Raw genomic sequence first — 18766 nt, forward strand, 5'->3', positions numbered from 1 at the left:
CCAATGTACAGAGGATGTGAGTGAGTAGCTTGAGCTCATGGCTCCAAGCCGGGCTTTGAAGTGAAGCAGCTCCGGAGATCCCCTTGAGTGTCCACCAGCAGTCACACAAATGCTGCTCTTTATGGTGGATGAGCTGCCAGGGAGCTTTCTGCTCTGCTCTGCTCACCCCCTCTGTGCCCATCCACCCCCACCTCCCCCTGCTCAGACCCCCTGTTTTGGCCTCAGCTGTGCTCCTGTGCTCAGCCTCCAGCTGACAGAGCATCGGCCGGAATAGAGATGAGTGTTTTGGTGTGGGAGGAATAATAGCTGTGCTTCAGTCAGAAATGCTAAGTAGGAGAGAGCTCTGTGTATGGAAGAGAGCTGCCCTGGTTTAATTTGCATCTGTTTGTTCAGATGGCCCAAGCTTCTGTGTGAACTTGTTTGGTGTTTAGCATAGACTCTTCCCACCCCATTTCAGACCAAATGAAACGCAGCATGGAAATGAAGTTGCCTACATGGGAGTTGATGGGAGCTTGTGGTCACGCTATAACTTAAACCAGCACAGAAAAACCCTTAGCAAAGAACTGATCACGTCAAAAAGATGCTCACAATCAGAAAAAAAAAAAACAAAACAAAACAAAACACCTTTTATTCCTAGGGGAGTTCCAGTTTCTGTGTGGCAGCAACAACTCGTGGGGAGAGGTCAGAAGCAGGGCAGCAATGCAGCCAAAGCCTCGGCAGCAAAGCTGACCCATCCAGAGGCAGGCCCTTGCTAGTTGTCCTCCCACCGCCAGCGATGAGGGGATGATTCCCCTTTGGACAGTTTTCTGGAACTCAGTTTCCTCCGCAAAGAGGAAAACTTGTCTCCGAGCACTTTCCGTAGCCCGGTGTTGTCCCTAACAAAGGGCAGATCCTTCTTCATAGCGGGCAGCTGTCCCGTGAACATGTCCCACCTAGCCAGAGCATCCACAGCCTTGTCTACTCGAGCCAGTTCCTCCTCAGAGACGTTTCTCTCCAAGGCAGCGATGCACATCTCCAGCCACAGCTCATAATCTTTAATGACATCCGCGGGCTGGCTGGGCCCTGCCAGCTGGGGCTGACTCTGCACCTCAGCCAGCGAGCACGACCGCTCGTCCTGCTCCAGCTCCGGGCCGATGGAAAGCGCCTGGCTGCACACATCTGGTGTCAGCGGCTCCGACAAGGAGGTCACGGCCTCGGAGTCGTTCTCACAGCACATCCCGGAGTCCGAGCTGAGCGGAAGGATGTCCTCTGAGGCTGACAGGTCTGCTGGCTCCTGCTTTGGCCACGTGGACAGCACGGTCTGCGTCCAAGCATAGAGCTTCTGCGAAGGGAAGGGAAAAGGTTTCATTTTAGAGAATGGGAAGAAATAGGTGCACCTCACCCAACATTTTCAGGTAAGCACAAGCATCTCAGGTAGCCCAGCTTGAGATGCCGTGGGCAGGAGAATGTTCCTTTACACAGCAGGGGCTTCCTTTTATTTCTCATGTATTTTGTTCTCACAGAGGGTGGTGAGGCACTGGAACAGGTTGCCCAAGGAGGCTGTGGATACCCCATCCCTGCAGGCATTCAAAGCCAGGCTGGATGTGGCTCTGGGCAGCCTGGTCTGCTGGTTGGCAACCCTGCACACAGCAGGGGGTTGGAACTGGATGAGCACTGTGCTCTTTTTCAACCCAGGCCATTCTATGATTCTGGTCAGTGTCCATGTCTTAGATGTGGACTGAATCTGTCCTATTATTGAAGACAGTAAAAGGAGAATGGAGTGCATTAACTCCCCTGTCTGTATGTGATCTCTGCTAGAGCCAAATCAGGGCCTTGCTAGAGGAAACCGTGTCCCTGGAAAAGCTCCTGAGATGGTGCTGAGGAATTCTCTTCCACTGTGCCGTTAAGTCCTGTGGTAATGTGCCCTGTGCTCCTAAGAACAGCTCTTCCCCTCTCGAGCTGAAATGCACAAGTTGGAAGGCTGAGCTCCAGGAAAGAACTAATGAAAGGAAAATGTCTGAGACAATTTCCTTTTTAAATATTAAACACTACAGCGGGTTGCTTCTGGCACACTTACGCTGTGGGGAATGAATCACTGCTCCAGTCATCGCTGGATAAAAGGTGATTTCCCTGTCTGCCTTGTTGGCATGCATTGGCGTTTTTGGGGTGTTTTTCAGCTTTTGTGGTCTATTTCTCCATCTTCATGCTGCAACTCCCAGCTGATATTGATGCAAAGCTCTGCATTTGCTTTGAAAAAGCAGAGGTGACAACTACAGGGCATTAAGTCCAGCTGCAGCCCCAGTGGACTGAGCACTGTACTGGGTCTGTATAGACACCAGAGAGCCTGGTGCTGTTGTGGTTGAGGAGCAGGCACAAAATGCCAAGTCCTACAGAACTGTCTTCTGCCAGAGCACAAGAGCATCCCCCTTCTCCCTGCCCCCTCTCCTTCTCTATTGCTTTCTCTTTAGGCAAATGACAGAGAAGATAAAGAGCTCAAATTGAGTGGGTGGGAGAAATGGGCCCTGTTTCGTTGCAGTCTGTGCATGGAGCCTCAGGGAAGAATTTCATACAAGAGGAAAATGGACTCTTTCAGCTGAGTTGGTCTGCCCTGCCCCCTCCCTCTGGGGCAAGGAGAAATGTGAAGGGATGGCTCTTCTCCTGCCTCATCCCACCTCCGAGGGCCTTTCCTTCTGGGTGTAAAGCACAAAGGCATCAGAAGCTGCAGTAGGAAGCAGATGAGGAAGGAGACAGCAGAGCTGTTTGGAAGCTGCAAATACTCCGTGGTTTTACGATGCCTCCTAAAATTCCCAAGACTGGAAGTCTGAGAGAGAGTCATAACTGCTGCTTAGCACCGTTCCCAGGACATTCCCACAATACGTTTGAATTCTTTAAAGCAGGGGATAATTGCCTTGAGTACACTGCCAAAAGCCAAAAATCTTTCCTGTCACTCATCGTCTGGTGGCTTATGGATTGCAAGACATGAAGGGTTCATAGGGCTGCAGCTTCTTTTTATGTTCTCACATGTAAATAGAAAGGGATAATGTTACAGCTTAGCTTACCTGCAGGCAGGTAAACCAGCTTTTGTGCCCCAGTGAGTGAGCTTGCAAAGCTCATTAACACCGTGATGGAGATACAGCTGCCCTGTGCTGCTGATCCAAACTCTCAGCACAGCTTGAGCACTGCTGGTTGCTTTCTGGTTGGTTGGTTGGTTGGTTTCGGTGTGGCCACTGCAAACGGTGCAAACTGGTATAGGCACTGTGTGCAGAACAACCTGGGATGCTGTGAAACGTTGGAGCAGGTGGAAATGGTGGTGGTGGGGAAATGCAATGCGAATTGGTTGGCTTTCAGTTTTCAAGACAGCCTGCAGTGGAGTAAGCAGCTGAGCTGACAAAATGGAGTGTGTTTCTGAGTGTAACTCAGATAAATAAATGGAAGGGCTCATCCTCCTACGTAAGGACTGGTTTCCTGTCCCACGTGCTCTGCTGCCCATAATCTCTCAGTTGCAGCCGTTAGCAGCATTACCTGCTCCTGGGGAGCAGCGGCTTTTTGTCTGGCATTTCCTGCACTCACTGAGGCCGTCTGGCTCTGCTCTGACAGGTGCTGCTTCTTGCTCATTCTGCACAGGGAGGTGTGACTCCAAGCTTGCACTTGGGCCAGCCGCAACTTCCCAAATCGCACTTTGCAAGGAGCTTGGTTTTCAGATTTGATATCATCTTCAGATGTTCTCTGCTCCATTCACAGTTAACTGCAGAATTAATCTCTGGCACGACGATCTCCTGCCTCAGTGCAGAAGCAAAGCCTCTTACAGCTATCATTGCAGGCTGCGTCTCGCAGAGCTGTCATTGTCAAGGCAGCAGATGTGAGCTTTGGCAAGTGAGGGCTTTCTGTGAGTTTGAGTTTGCTGCTGCCAGGGGAAATACAGTATTTGCTGCAGGTGTAAAGGAATAGCGTTTCTAGAAGAGCTTAATGCAGATAGCACTTCTCTTCTGGGAGGAGATGGTGCTGGAAGGTCAGGCATTGAAATAAAGCAGTCCATTGCCCTGGTGCTCTGGGTGATTTGGGGAGCTGCAGGCACCGAATGGTCACAGGCAGCTCACACCACGAGGAAAGCAGCACAACCACACACGTGCATTTTCCCCACGTGCTCTGCTGTGTTTCTGTGTTTTTGTTTCCAAGCTGAATGAAGCAGAGCTGTCCCCATTCCCATTCTGCTCGTTACAGATATAACCACAGACTTTAAAGGAGGCAGCAGGGGAAAATCCTGTCTGTGAACATGATGTTTGCCAGACAGAAATAATAATGAAGGAGGAGGTAGGATGCAGAGTGAGAACAGTGAGATTACTTATATCCTCCTTGCTGTTCAACTCTTTGAAAGGGTAGATAACAGCAGGACAAGGGGAAATGGTTTTAAGTTGAAGGAGGGAAGATTTAGTTTGAATGTCAGGATGAAGTTATTTAATGTGAGAGTAGTGAATGCTGGAATACGCTGCCCAGAGAGGCTGTGGATGCCCTGTCCCAGAAGGTTTTCTAGGTCAGCTTGGATGGGGCCCTGGGCAGCCTGGTCTAGTATTAAATGAGGAGTTTGATGGCCCTGCATGTGGCAGGGGGGTTGGAGATTCATGATCCTTGAGGTCCCTTCCAACCCTGGCCATTCTGTGATTCTACTGGGCTACTGAGCCCAGCTTTTTAGCCATCGGAGGCAGAAAAACCCTTTCTGGGAGGTTAGCTCTGCTCCTGACAGTGTCTGTATGTGGTGTTAGCAGTTCTGTAGGTGGGAGAAAAAGATCCATTTATTAGGAAGTAGTCCGTGAGGATCCTTTCTTGAACTGCTAAGCTGAGGAACTGCAGCAAAGTTCCCCGCTAATATTTCCTCTGGGATATCAGTAGCCCCAGAGAAAACCACGTTGGCACATGAGAAAGAACATGGACATGGGAACTGCTGTTGCTCTGGCCACAACTTGCTCTGGCTTCACCTCTGCCCACCCTGAATTTGGGAACAGCAATAGCAGAACAGCTGCACTGCCTTTGTCGCTGGCCAGAAGCCCTAGAGCTTGCTTAGAGAGTTGGTCACTGGCCGCACTGAAATCATAGCTCTTGTTTGAGGCATGACCTGCTCTCATAGAAACTGAGCATGCTAATGCTGGGATTTGGGGGGTAGCCCCCTGGCTGGTGGCTCTGTCTCTCACCCTGTAGCGCTCGACAAGCTTGAAGCCCACGACGTGCTGCAGCTTGCGCAGGCAGATGGGGCAGGGCTCCAAGGGTCGCAGCAGGGCTTCATCCAGGCTCAGCGCGCCCTGCATGATGCACTGCAGCCAGCGGCACGTCCCCAGGCCCATCAGGTGGCAAATCTCGTGACAGGTCACCTGTTGGGAAAACAGAAAATCAGTTGTCTCAGCATTGCTGTGAGTCCTGTTGACTCTCCACGCAGTCAGCACTGCGGTTTGCTCCGGTGGCACAGGGAGTTGAGGGGTGCCTCCATAGAGCACCAAGATGCAAAGTGCATGCGAGTATGGGCGTACACGAGCAGAGTTTCTGGGCTGCGAGGCAGATTATGCTCAGGCCTGAAGTAATGAACCTCAGATAGCAAGAAATAGGGAGTGCAGGAGAGCACTGGTCCTACCTTACAGCACTGGACCATCTCTTGGGCACTGAATGGCAAGGTCCGCTCTCGGCTCTCCTTGCTGACATCACTTAACTGTTCTTTCTTCGTGAGTGGGTTCAAGCTGCTACAGCTGGCCTGGGGGAAATCCCCAGAAAATCTGGCGAAGCTGCAGACACCCACTTCTGTAAAGAGAAGAGTACAGAGGCTAGGCATCGGTGCTTGTGGCTTTTCCCCAGTTCAGCATGCCTGTACTGGTGCAAAAAGACATGCTTCCAAGGTTTGCAGTGCTTTGGATGCCTCTGCCTAAAATAGTGTCCCTGGATCACTACTCACTGTGAGTCCCTTAATTTTAAGTTGGAAAAACCCAGCTCTTTCCAGCAGGCAGTGAAAAAAAAATTAGGGATGATGTTTATGCAGTGCTGCCTTATCCAAACGCTGTGCTGGGACATCATCAGACTCCAGTCTCACCTTGTCCTGGCAGGAATTTGCTGAATGTGAAGCTCCAGGTCTCACATGGGTACAGGTCCAACAGAGTGAGCCCGAGGACACACAGAGCATCCATGGGCTTGTTGTTCTTCAGGAAGTTCAGGATCCCATCTGGACAAACACAGGAGAGATGCCCATTAAATTGAAGCATCCTTGGAAGACGCACAAGAGCCACACAGGAGCAGATTTCCAAATGTGAAAGGCTTCAGAACTCCCCTGTGCATCACCCAGCCCATGGATTTACTTTGGCTCTGGACAGACTGTGGGAGAGCTCAGCCCACATGAGAGCAACAGTGCTGGATCTGGACAGAACAGCACAGAAAAAAATACAAACAGCAGAGGAAAACATGATGGAAGTCTCTTTGCTTTTCATTCCTGCTTCCAGCCTCAGAGTTCTGGGTTTTCCCCAGAATCAAGATTTCTCCCTCCCTGATGAAGGGTGATGTCAGGCATTTCCCCATGGAGGGCCTTATCACCGCACACCCAGACCCTCACCTGCATGCAGCTGCACTCTGTCTGAGTCCTGGCTGTGGCGGTAGCAGCAGTGAATTGATGAGATGGGGATGGAAGGAAGGCACTTCACACGGAGCCCCAGGAAGAAAGACTCCACGCAGCTCTGAAGGGAATCCAGCAGTGAGGGTCCCGCAGGCCCTTCGGTCAGGTCTAAGGAGAAAGCTGTGGTGTCAGCACCCCAAGGCCAGAGTGAACCAGGAGCTCTGGGGGGGTCCCGTGGGTCTGGCCCCAAGGCAGGCTTGTTTTGAGGCTAATTGCTAGCTCTGGGATGGGGCAGTCATCTCTAGATGGTTTTGTGGGTGTGGAGAAGAGGAGGGGGCTCTGTCAGAGGGTCACCATGAGGAAGCGGGGTCTCATTGCAGAGCAGGAAGGCTATCTTTGAGCTGAGCAGTGCAGAAAGGTTAACCTGGGTGGAGCCAGGGGGCTCCTTGTTGTCTGGGAATTGGCATGGATGGAGCTCCCAAAATGCTGCGTTATCCAGCATTGTTTTACATATGCATACATGCAGATATGTATATATGTATCTATGCATATCTATTCATATCAAATCTCACCCAAGGGCACCCATGGTATTTTCTGTGGAGCTGTATTGTTGGTAGTCATCATGACTCCTGACTCTGCACTGGGGATACAGCAGAACCTTTGCTGTTGTGGACTTAGCTTTCCTTGTAGGAAATATTTCTTGCCTCCTTGGCAGAAAGGAAGGATGGCAATAGAGTTGGGTTGTCCCCCCCCCCCCTCCCACCTTGTGCCTTGCTGGGTTGCTCAGTATGGATGCCTTACCAATAGGCTGCAGGTAGATGTGCTTTCTGCAGAAGCTCTGCTTTCTCCTCAGCACGGCATGGTAGAAGGTTTCAAAGTCCTCTGGGGCATCGGGGTGGCTGAGGAGCCAATCGAAAGCTGTCCGGATGAGCAGCGTGCAGAAAAGCGTCCTCTGTGGGTTGTAGGCTTCAGAAAGGAACAGCTTTTCTGCCCTGGAGAAAGCCTTGGCATAGAGCTCCTGCAGAGCAGGATTGGTGGAGATCAATGCATCCTTCAGAGCCCGGGGCCCGAAGCTGAACTCCTGAGTGTGTTTGCACTGCAGCATTGCGGAGAGGCCCACGGGCCGTTGGGGATTTGGCAGAGCTCAGCTCTCAGATCTGGTTGCCACGGGCTTCCAGCTGTGGGATCTTAGCTTGAGCCTGCAGCACCGGCCGGGTGTCCTGAAATGTGTGTGAGAGAGAAGCTGTCATGGGACGGCCTGCATCTTCATGAGCATCACCGGTTTATGCACCAGCAGGTGGTGCTCGAGAATGCGCAGCCCCCGTACTGCGAGCAGAGGTGTGGGTTAAATCAGATGGTTGGGTTTATCTGTTTATTTATTGATGCTCCAGTTTAAGGTCGGGTGTCGAACCTCTGGCTGTGTTAGCCCTTATGCGGTGCTGAAAGGCAGTGCTCCTGTCCGTGGTGGGAAAGAAGAGCAGAAGTGCCAAGTGGAACCCAAGTATTTAGCAGCTGTGTTTTGGGAAAAGCTGCTTTGTACAGGTAAGTGCTCCACCTGGGTACAGCAGGATGGAAACACGCAGGTAGGTACGCAAACAAACATTCTAGGAAGAAGGATTATTTTCTGTGAGGTGAGTTAATGCTGGTTTAAAAGAAACCCGTGTGGATAAGTGTGTGTATCAGCTGCTGGTCATCACTTTGTAACAGCACTGTGCAATGAGAGGGGAAAAAAGGAGGTACAGTATTTTTAGGAGGAACTGGTTAATCTGTAATTTAAGTAGCTCAGCAGTCACCAGGTCCCCGTGGGGACAGAGATATAGCCATGAATTCAATATTCAAATAAGAGTACCAACATGAGCCAGATGTTTTCCTCGGTTACAGTGGAAGATGTCTGTGGTAGTTTCACCACAAGATAAAGGTGGCAGCCCTTTAAAATTGAGTTTCTTTACATCTAACCCTTGGGAAGATAGTTGTCTGTTTAAGCAGTCCTTAGAAAAGACTTGTTTTGTGTGATCTTCTGTGGAGCTGAGGGTATATCCCAGAGGAGAGGGAGCAGGTAAAAAGCTTGCTTTTATTTTTGCAAGCTTTGTATTCTGCTGGCATTAAAGCCTGACAGCAGGAGCACAGTGGGATCTGAAGTAGTACAAGGGCCTGAAACCAATGGAATTCTGGAGACAAAATCTCTGATGCTTTCTCAGCTACCTCTTCTTATTGCCCAAAAAGTGTCCGTGTTGTTTTTGCAACAAGACTGCATGTGAGATTATTTTGCACTCTGTCACCCAAATAAATCTCTTGGCTTCTGACTTACTTCCAAATTTAAGATTTGGAAGTTTGAATTGAAGGGAGATTTTGACCCTACTGAAGTCATCAGGAGTTGAATCTTGACCCTGCTGTAGTCCAAGGCAACACTCATCCTGCACAAACTCGAAATGCAAGCATCCTTTTTCCCACCATACTCAGAACTGACACTGGGAAAGCATGAGCAACGTTAGCACTGCTGAGCTGTGTGAGCCCTGCCTGCTGCTCAGCAGGAAGCCCAGCTCTGCGCTCAGCCTGGGTTGGTGGTGATCTTGCCAAAGGTTTCTGAGAAGCAGGAGCTGCTTTCATCAGCGCTGCCTGCGAGTACGTGGGGATGTGAGAGGAGCTGCTTAGAGAATGAATGGATTTTTCCAAATGGGAAGCAGCAAAGAGTGGATGAATGCAGTAATGAACACAATGGGGGCAGTCTCTTAGCCTGCGTTCCCCCGGGCTCTCTCATGAAATGCAGCGTGCACCCAAAGCTATGGACATACATTGTTTCCCAATGCTTCCTAAAAGGAGACATTCACACTGCACCAGACATCCCCAGCAATAAGCATGGGCATTTTGTGAGCACCCACAATGCATGAGGATGTCCAAGATTACACTTTGGTGCTTGGGAAGCTCAAGGGCAGGAACTCACTTGCAGTCTGGAGCACTGTGTGCCTCCTTCTCTTGGACACCAGTTTTGCTTCCAAGAGAACAGCAGCAACCCATTGCATTCACCAAATCCAGCACCATTGCTTCTATTTAACAAGCATTTCTAGAGTGCTTCACTGCAGGAAATCAGTGCTTCAGAAAAATGTTATGGGCATCTTCAGCAGATTCTTTTGCAATGCTGACTGTAGAAGATGGTATCTGTGCTTGATCTAATAGATGGATGCGCTGTTTTCATTGACTGGTGTGGAAGGGCTTTGTAATTTTTTAGCTCTTGTTTTGGGGCTGCTATAATGCTCCAGTGTGGTCCTTCCAGAGGGAATGGCACTTCAGTTGCAATGGGCATTCATTTTCCAGCAGTTTTAAGACACCAAGGCAGTGATACAGAACTGGAAGCACCAGTGCCTCCATATGCATTCCAGGTATTTAAGAAGGAGATGTTATGTCTTTAGAGCAAGCAGCAATTCATTTGATGTCTTGGCCAATGACAAGCCATAGGATCTGATTAGCAAGCCCTGAGGAGAAAGTAACTCTCATTTAAAAGGCCATTGACTTCTGGTTGCACTTGAGGAAATCCTTTAAGCAAAGTTACATCAATAATTTGCTGCAAGCGAGGGTCTCCACTCATGGCATTCTCTCTCTCTCTCTTTTCTTTTAACTATCAGGGAAAAAAAATTCCTATTTCCAATCTGGACTTTGTTATTCCCACTTGCAGCCATTTGTTAATGTTTACTTTTTTCCAAAATTGTGGGCATTCCCTAAATATCCAGCGTGAGCACTCACAGCCCATAGACCCCCACTGTCACACTAACCTGTAAATGCTTTCATGTGCAATTCAGGTTAATCGTAAATTATTCCCTTTGCAAATCAGGTGCCTATAAATTATTCTCTGTAATTGGAAATTACCTATGAATTATTCTATTTGAAATTCACATCTATGTCATTCATTCTCTTATTATATTGACATTGCTTGCTTGGACAGGTATGCTTGGCGCTGACAGCATAACTCTGGAAAGCCAAGGCAGTGCCATGCAGCATGAGTTCATCCGTGATGGGATGGCCAACAGAGATGGTCTGGAGTGCAGAGAACCAGCATTATGCGGCCTAGAAAAGGGGCATCTATGGATACAGGTTGGCCATTGTAAAGCTGTTCATTTTCTAAGCCTGCTTGTAAGGTGTTTCTCTCTGATTCAGGTGTTCTCCCCTCTTGGCTATTGTGCAGTATTGAGAGACAGACTCCTTTAACTGGGCTGCTTGGGTGTCAGAGAGGCATTAGCAGAGACTGTTAAAACTGATTAATGGCTTGATTTAGGTGCTGTACTGTAAACAGGCAGGGAGAGAGCAGAAGATTCATAGCCGGTCAGCAGCAATGAAGAGCCCAGAGCAAACAGAACAAGCGTTAGCTAATTATCAGCACACCCTAGTTGCTCTAACAGCTCTTTTCCTGAGATTTGCAGTTGATACCTGCTGCTGCCACTGGCAGAGCATTCTCACCTTCCTGATATAACAGAAATGACCTGAGAGCAGTTTTATCAACGTTTGCTGACAGCACAGAATGGATGCCCAATGGGCAAGTCCAGCACAGTGGGACAGAGGACAGTGGACGTGTGCAAGGATTTAACCCTAGTGCAAATAATGTCCCCGCTGTTCCTCTCCTCCCTCAGTGACCTGGTTGCAGTCCTCACACAGCCTGAGGCTTTGCCTACCCACTGGGCTCAGCTGCCAAGGTCAGAATAGATGCATTTTGCCAGTTTCAGGCCTGGAAAGGGACAACTGGAGGCTGAAGGGGGATTTGGGGATTCTTAGCAACTCTCCGAATCTGCTCTGCTCACAGAGGAAATGCACCCTGGGTCTGATTCTGCCCCGTGCTTGTGCCCATGAGGAGCTGGAGCCCTTTTCAATCTGTGGCAACAAAACGCTGAGTCAGATCTCGGTGTGTTCCCATCCACACAGACAGATAAAAGCCTCCTGCTGCCATATCCCAATAATATTTATGCGTAACGTCTCCAGCATACGCCTGTGACTCTGAAACAGATGATTTGTGTGGTCTCTGAAAATGAGTCGTTCCCAGGAAACCTCCTGAGATTCACTCGGGAGGACAGTCTACCTGCAGGCTGAAAGCATGGGGGCTTATTGCTGCAGGGCACCTCACCTCAGTCTGCCTTGTGACTTCCCATGGGCTGCTGGCCTGGGCAGATGGACAACCCATGGGCAGAAAGGTTTGTGGTATTAAAGACTGGAATTGTAAAGGTCATTAACCACCTAAGATGGAGACAGATGCTTGCAGATTATTTCCAAGCACTTACACATCCGCTTCCCTCTTGATTTTGTTTTATGTTAAAGCCTGCTCTCTTTCATACGTTCTGCTATGAATATGTATTAAGGACATGCATTACCCATAGTTTGTCTTCTATCCTAAGGATTTCATTCTGTGCTCATAAATAATGCTGCTTTTTCGTGTGTGCTTTCTATTTAAGGATCTCTAAGAGCCACACAAATACTACAGAAATATCTGTGCTGCCCTACAGAAGAGGAGATGAAGGTATGCACCCTCTGTCCTCTTCCCACTATCATCACCCACTATCTCATTGGTTTTGGTGCTCGTGGATTTTTCCTTCTCTGGTTAAACTCTCAGTGGTGTTTCTCCCATGCATCTGTGAGATGAAGGGATGGCTGCATTCTTCTTCCCTTGCTCTTACATGCAACAGACTTGCATGCATTGCTGGATATTTTCTGCGTATTTGATAACCAAGGACCCAAGGGCAGCCCAGAATTAGAGCACACTGCCTGTCAGTGCTCTACAACAAACATAGTGCTGCCGAGATATCCAGGCTGTAATCATTCACAGCTCTGGGCACTTCACTCTTCATCGTAGTTGTCTAGACAGACTAAATGGGTTCTGCAAGACAGCCCCAGTGTCAGCCAGGATAGAAGCTGCAGGGTTTCCATACAGAGGAATGCCCAAACAGGTATGGCTATGGTTAGATATTCCCTCAAGTGCAGGCATTATAAAAGTAGTTCATCATGTGGTATAAATGCACTGTAATGCTGTGTCTCTTCCCCAGGAAACCAGGTGCTCTGTAAAGCGGCAGCACGAGGCAGGGGATGCTCCTTTTGCAGTGTCTCTGTCAGGAAGCCACACAGCAGCGCGGCTGCAGAGGGCAGCCCCACACCCACGACCTCACCGTGGCCGTCTGTAGCCGAGCCCTCGGCAGCTGGAGCTGTTTCAGCGAACGGGCACGTTCTGGAAGTGCTGCAGGAGCAGCTCCTGTTCTGGGGGACCCCCAGGCCCACCCGACCCTGCAGATTTGGATCCGGGGCATTTTGCTTCGGGATCACACGGCTTGGTATGAGGGGAAGGAAGAGATCCCTCAGCGCCCTGAGCTGCTGCTCCACGGCCCGCAGAGCCCAGCTGAGCCCCTGCACCCAAGCCCCTGGGAGGATGCTCCAAGGGCAGCTCCCGGAGCAGAACCCCGGGCACGCCGAAACGACGATCTGAGAATGTCTTGGAGGTGCTGGCGGATGCCCTCGCTGAAGCCCCACCACCCCTCTTTGGGAGGAATACCCCAAGAGCAGCCCCTTGCACTCCGGCATAGGGGCTGCCGCAAGCAGGACCTTGGTCACGTAGAACGATGCCCCCAAGCTGCTCCCCCCAAAAGGCGGGGACAGCCCACGGGGGAGGGGGGGATCCCACGGAAGGGTCCCGACCCTCCGCCCTCCGGAACCGGCAGCCCCCATTCCCTCCCGGTTAGGATGACCGCTCGAATCCTCCCGACTCCGCGCCCACCCCGAGCCCCCGGGACCCCCAGCACTCACCGCCCGCCGGGCCGGGGCTGCGGAAGCCGGGGAGGATCGCTAGGGCCGGGGCAGCCGGCTCGGGGCTGGCGAGGCGGAGCGGAGCCGGGCAGCGGCGGCAGGAGGAGCGGCGGCGGCGGCGGCGGCGGCGGCAGCAGCAGCAGCAGCAGCAGCAGCAGGAGGAGGAAGAAAAAGGGGGAGAAAAAGCGGCACGAGTGGGGCTTGGCCCCTCCGCCGGGAGCCCACGGGATTCGCCGAGCTGCCGCCGGGAGCCGCCCCGAACCCCGCGGGGGAAAGCGCCGGGGGCAGCGCCGGAGAGGGGCCGGGGGGACCGGCGGGCAGCGCGGGGCTGAACCCTACGTCGGGCTGCAGGGCAGCCCCGCAAAATGGTTTTGGAGGAAAAAGGGTAAACGGGGCTCTGGGAAGGGGCTGTCGGCACCGGCGGGTCCCCGCTGGAGCCAGGAGAGGAGCGATGGGAGCGCGCTCCTGCCGGGAGCCCGGGGCTGGGCGACGTGTCGGTGCCGCAAGGGTTGAGAGCTCTTTAATCTGCTCTGTTAATAAGAAACGAAGGTTGGAGTGGGTGTCTGGAGAGCAGAGCTCTAGTTATGTGGTTGTACCGGAGACTGATGAGATCTGCTCCATGGGAGTGGTGGCTGTGTTTGCCTTGACGCTCCTCTTAGCGCATCGCTCGCATGACGTGGATGTGTTTCTGTGTCCCAGGGTGTCCTTTAATTTGGGAATACTATCTGTTCTCAGGAAGGTTAATTACACTGGAGGAGTGGATCTCCAGCCCCATTTCCTCATGTAGTCTAGCTTTTGTGTTTTGATCCTTACAGTGCTTTGATCCTGCATTTCTCCATCACTAGATGGAAGGACAAAGGAAGATTCCAGCTGGAACCTGGACTTTGTCCCTGAGTGACACAAACAGAAGTTAGGAACACATTTCTCAGGCTGTGGAGCTGCAGTGCTCCTTGCAGCCCACACTGCAGGCACAGCTCTGCAGGGTACAGCAGGAATACTCCACCAGAGCCTCAGTGGCCATACAGGTGGATAGATTGCAGCACTGCGGGGTTAGTGAGCACCAGGATAAGAAAATCACTGCATGCAGCAGCCTGCCACCCTGGGCTCTGCGTTGCTCTTAAGGCACTGAGAGCATCACTGGTGAGAAATTGCCTTAATTAGCTGTTATCATAATCTGAAGGAGGGGAGCAGCAGCAGTCTCACCTGGCAGCCTCTGTGGGAACCTTTCTGCAGTGCAGTGTGGGGGCAGGGCTGGGCCTGACGGCCTTGCAGCATCATCCCTTCCCTTCATCTGCTCACCAAAGCATGGGAGATGCCCTCTGTTCAGTTTTAATTGGTTGCTGCTTGTAATTAATGTTTATTTGTATTAATTATCTGAAATGATGTATCTCTGTGTTGTTTGTAGTACACCAGCAGTGTGTTCAGAGCAACACAAACCCCAGACAGGCAGCTCCTGCCCCGGAGAAGCCAAGAGCTAAACCAGGCAGCAATGCTGGCAGTGTGCTCCAGGAATGGAGACTTAGGTTTATTTCCTACAAAACCTATTGCAACCTTGGTATTTAATGCTTGCTTTAGCTGCCCACCTGCAGATCAGTCAGCACAGCTGAACAGGACTGGTGCTGCTGTGGTGTCCTCACAAACAGAAGGGAATCTGCCCCAGAACAACACCAGGACTGACTAGCTCTTGAGAGAGTGTCCTTTGGTCATCTGAAGAAAGCTGCACACATGGATATCTCCATGAGGGAAAATGTCAGTACTGAGTGCTGTGTGAGCCACGGACAGGAGACCAAACAACAGCCACAGACTGGAGCCAGACAAGCTGAAATGAGGAAACAACACACTGGGTTTTTTTCTTTAGAATGAAGCTGATGAGCTCCTGGAATAAATTGCTGAGGACAGCCTCCACATGTGTTGGAGTTTTCTGAATAAGATAAGATGCCTTTTCTGCGAGATGGGCTCCAGGCAGGCACACAGTGCTGGGTTTTGTGCAACCCAGGAAGGTTCTGCTCCTGCTGAATGCTGCAGGTGTGACACTTTCTCCTGGGATTGGTGCTTAGGCTGTTGAGAAGTTGGTGTTATTTCTCTGTCTTTGCAATCTGCAGCAGTTTTGAAGGAGGCAGGGTGCATTTAGCAGCAGTCTGGTCTGCTACCACAAAGCAGAAATGCGTATGAGCAAACTTTCTTAAAGTTTGAGTGTGAAAAGCAGCCTTGACAAAGCATTGTGGGCTCTTCTGTTCTCTTTCTGCTCTGTGACCGCAAAGCCCTGATCTAGATTTGAGCAGCCCTGCTAAGGGCTGCATTAACAGCAGCCACATTGTGCTTGGTCCTAACTCAGGTGCAGTCCTGCCAGGAGCACCAGGAGGAGGATGGGGGAACGCACCAGAACAAGAGCCTGGCCTTAAGATGCTGCTTTGCAAAAAGGAGTGATGTAAAGGTTTCTGGCAGGGACAGACTTTGGGTGCTGTTCGTTGATGGTGAGGGAAAGGGAGAAGCGGGACTGAGCAGTTTGTAGCAGAGGCTGAGGGTTACCACGCTGGGAGTGCTGCTGGGGACAGGTTTGCCTTCTTTGTAGGCTGGAGATGTGGTGGTGCGTTTCTGGTAGCAGGACAGTCTGAAGCAGGAGATGAGGAATCAATAAAGCAGGTGTTCTCCTTGTGCAGGCTGGGGACTGTGTGAGACAGGCTGTGACAGCTTTGTGCTTCCCCTCTGAAACTGCTGTTCTGGCTCTGCCTGCATCAGAGGGCACAAGAAGGAGAGCCGTTCCTTGTCTCTTCCATTCACTCTCTGTAATATCCTTAAAAGCTATGATGTGTCACTCTGGTGCCTGAACAGGTTCCTCCTGTGCCCAGCTGCTGCTCTGCCCACCCATCGCCCTGCCCTCAGCAGTTGGGATGGACCTCATGGAGGCAAACAGTGATGTTGTCAGGATTTTTTTGCTTTTCCCACCAAGTGGTGAGGAGCAGCAGCAGTAAAGGATGATGGAGGAGAAGGGAGCAGCAGGCAGCAGGCCCTTCTGGGAGATGAGAGAGCTGGGGCATCGGTGTCCCCAAGGCACTGGATCATGCCTGCAAGCAGAACTGTCCCTCTGCACTGTGTCCTGGCACAGCCCATCTCCATCAGTGGGCTGGGGAACTGACAGAAACAGCGCTGGGCTGGTGCTCCTGCAGTGACACAGACTGGAAGAGACAAACAGCCCCAGCCCTGCTCTGATCAGTGAGCGCAATCTGCTGCTACAACTGCTGCTGGAGGCTGAGGGGAGGGAGGGGAAAGAACAGCGATTAAGTGAAGCGGGAGCCGTTTGTTTGCAGATCTGTTACTAGGTCACGGTACCACCTATATCCTGGGTTTATTAAGGCTTTTAAATGGAGCCTGAGGTTTGAGACCCTGGGGAAGGGGCTGTCCCTCCTGCAGCTGGCTGATCGCTGCTTCAGTTCTGCTGTACTGGTAATAGAAGGAAAACTTCTCTTATCCCAAGCTCTGCTCGTTTGCAGAGCTGCTTTCCCTTTCCAGCACTGATCTCGTGTTTGGAATCTCCCTGTGGGCAGTTGGTGTTTGTGCTCCACAAAGGAAGAGAGATTTCAGATCCCTGTATCTTTGCAGAGGGTTTAGGTACTTTTAAATTCATTTTTATTTTTGCTGCTGGCAATGTGGGGGATCAGTGCTTTGTGGCTCCTGTCCGAGGTTCAGGAGCCCCATGGAAGGAGGCTGTGCTGGAGCAATCCATCCCAGGCTTTAAGCCCAGCCCGGACCTGCTCTGTGTTTTCCCTGGGTCCAGTATTGAGGCCAGCAGAAATAGCATCTCATTTCCCGGTGTCAGAGGAGGTGCTAAGTAGGACAAAGTTAAATTTGGGATTATTAGGAAGAGAAGAAGCGCAGATGCTTCAATGCACGTTTGTCTGATGCTAACATCAGAGCACAAATGTGAAGAGAGCTGCCCTTTGCGGAGGGCAAAGCGAGGAGGATGCAGTGATGCAGTGAATTACTGGGCAGAAGTGGGTATTTGGGAGCACTTTGGGTTTCCCTTGTGCACATGGGTCTGGCTCCCAGTCTGCGGCATTTCGGCCCAGGGAGCACCCAGCTGGTGTCAGCAGTGGTGCAGGGCAGGTAGGCACCTTGGTGCAGAGGAATTTGGGAAAGCACAGGTGGAGGTGTTCTCCTTGGTGGAGGTGTTCTCCTTGGTGGAGGTGTTCTCCTTGGTGGCAGCTTCATTTTAAGCTCTATCGGAGTTTTTCCTAAGAGAGAGGCAAAGGCGTTGAGTTTCAATGGGCAATAATTAAATGGAGACAGTGCGCTCCAGAGAAAAATGTACTGTGTATAAAAACAAGGGAATCTTTGAACAAGAAGCAAAGCCCAGCATCAAGCTGTGCAATTAAAAAGCTGCAGTGAGATGAGATACGAGATGGAGAGAGATTCAGAGACACTGAGATGTTTGGGCAAGTCACAGTGCCCCAATTTTCTCCTTGGCTGCCCTTGGCTGGATGAACTCACTGGTGGGCACTGCCAGCACCAAACTGAGCACAGTGGATGCACTGGGAGCAGCAGGGCTGGGAGCTGGGCCGTGTCCTGCAGGATGAGCCCCCACGTCCTGGCTCGTGGCTGGGTCACTGCTCATGGTGCTGGCATTGCTCCGGTGCCGGTCTGCTTTCACCCAGGGATGCCACGAAGGTGGCTAAAGGCCAAGTGCTGTTGCTGGAAGCCAGCTGCAAATTAGTGCATGGCGTGTGATTAATGTGCTTTTTAAATGCATTCATGTCCTGTCACACTGGCTGTGGCTCTTGTGTCACACTCGGTGCTCTCAGAACGTTTATTAGCCTTATAGATCCCCTGATTATTGCTTTCTCTTTTATAATTAAGCTATGAAACTCAGCATGGTGCAGCTTATATGGCATTAATTCAAGCCTGGCATTCTCTGCCTGTGCCCTAGGGTAAGGCTAAACGCTGGCAGCTGGGCTGCTCACTGCACAGTTGCTATTCTGAAATTCTCTAATATGATTACAGAAATAACAGTCTGTGCATATGGGTGACTTGGAGCTCAGTGTTGCTGCACGCAGCAGTGAGACATGGTGTGAGCTCTTTGGAGCTCCCCACATCAGCGCTGTCAGCTCTGCTTTGCTGTTTGCTGCTCTCCTTTCTCAGGACATGAGTGAGTTCTTTCTCTTTCTTATGTCCTGGCCTTGGCTTAAACCTCACGTAAGTGGAATAGAGGATTTTCTGTGGAGCTGAATATTTACAGCCACTTTCTGTCACTCTCTGAGTGTTTCCGTCCTGCCCATGTTGCAGCAGGTCACCACTTCGCGTGGCCACGTGGTGAGCTGAGCTAAGAACAACAGCATCATAAACCACATCTATTTCTTTGCAATTTTTGTTTTCCACCTCCTAGGATGTGGGATGGACTGTGCTGGGATAGCAAGGGCTCAGCACTACCGGACAGGA

The 18766-nt window shown here is 51.1% G+C and overlaps 1 protein-coding gene across 1 annotated transcript; it reads right to left on the reverse strand.

Annotated features, from left to right (window-relative positions):
• Positions 1–751: 751 nt before the first annotated feature.
• AMZ1 (archaelysin family metallopeptidase 1) lies at positions 752–7667 on the reverse strand (the record flags this gene model as incomplete). Its single annotated transcript, XM_079542980.1, has 6 exons — positions 752–1321; positions 5166–5342; positions 5600–5763; positions 6050–6178; positions 6563–6730; positions 7364–7667. 6 exons carry the CDS (start codon positions 7665–7667, stop codon positions 752–754), a joined length of 1512 nt encoding a protein of 503 aa, XP_079399106.1.
• Between the last annotated feature and the right edge of the window lie 11099 nt (positions 7668–18766).

The sequence above is a fragment of the Tetrao urogallus genome (genome assembly GCF_951394365.1).
Source record: "Tetrao urogallus genome assembly, chromosome: 15".
Lineage (NCBI taxonomy): Eukaryota > Metazoa > Chordata > Aves > Galliformes > Phasianidae > Tetrao > Tetrao urogallus.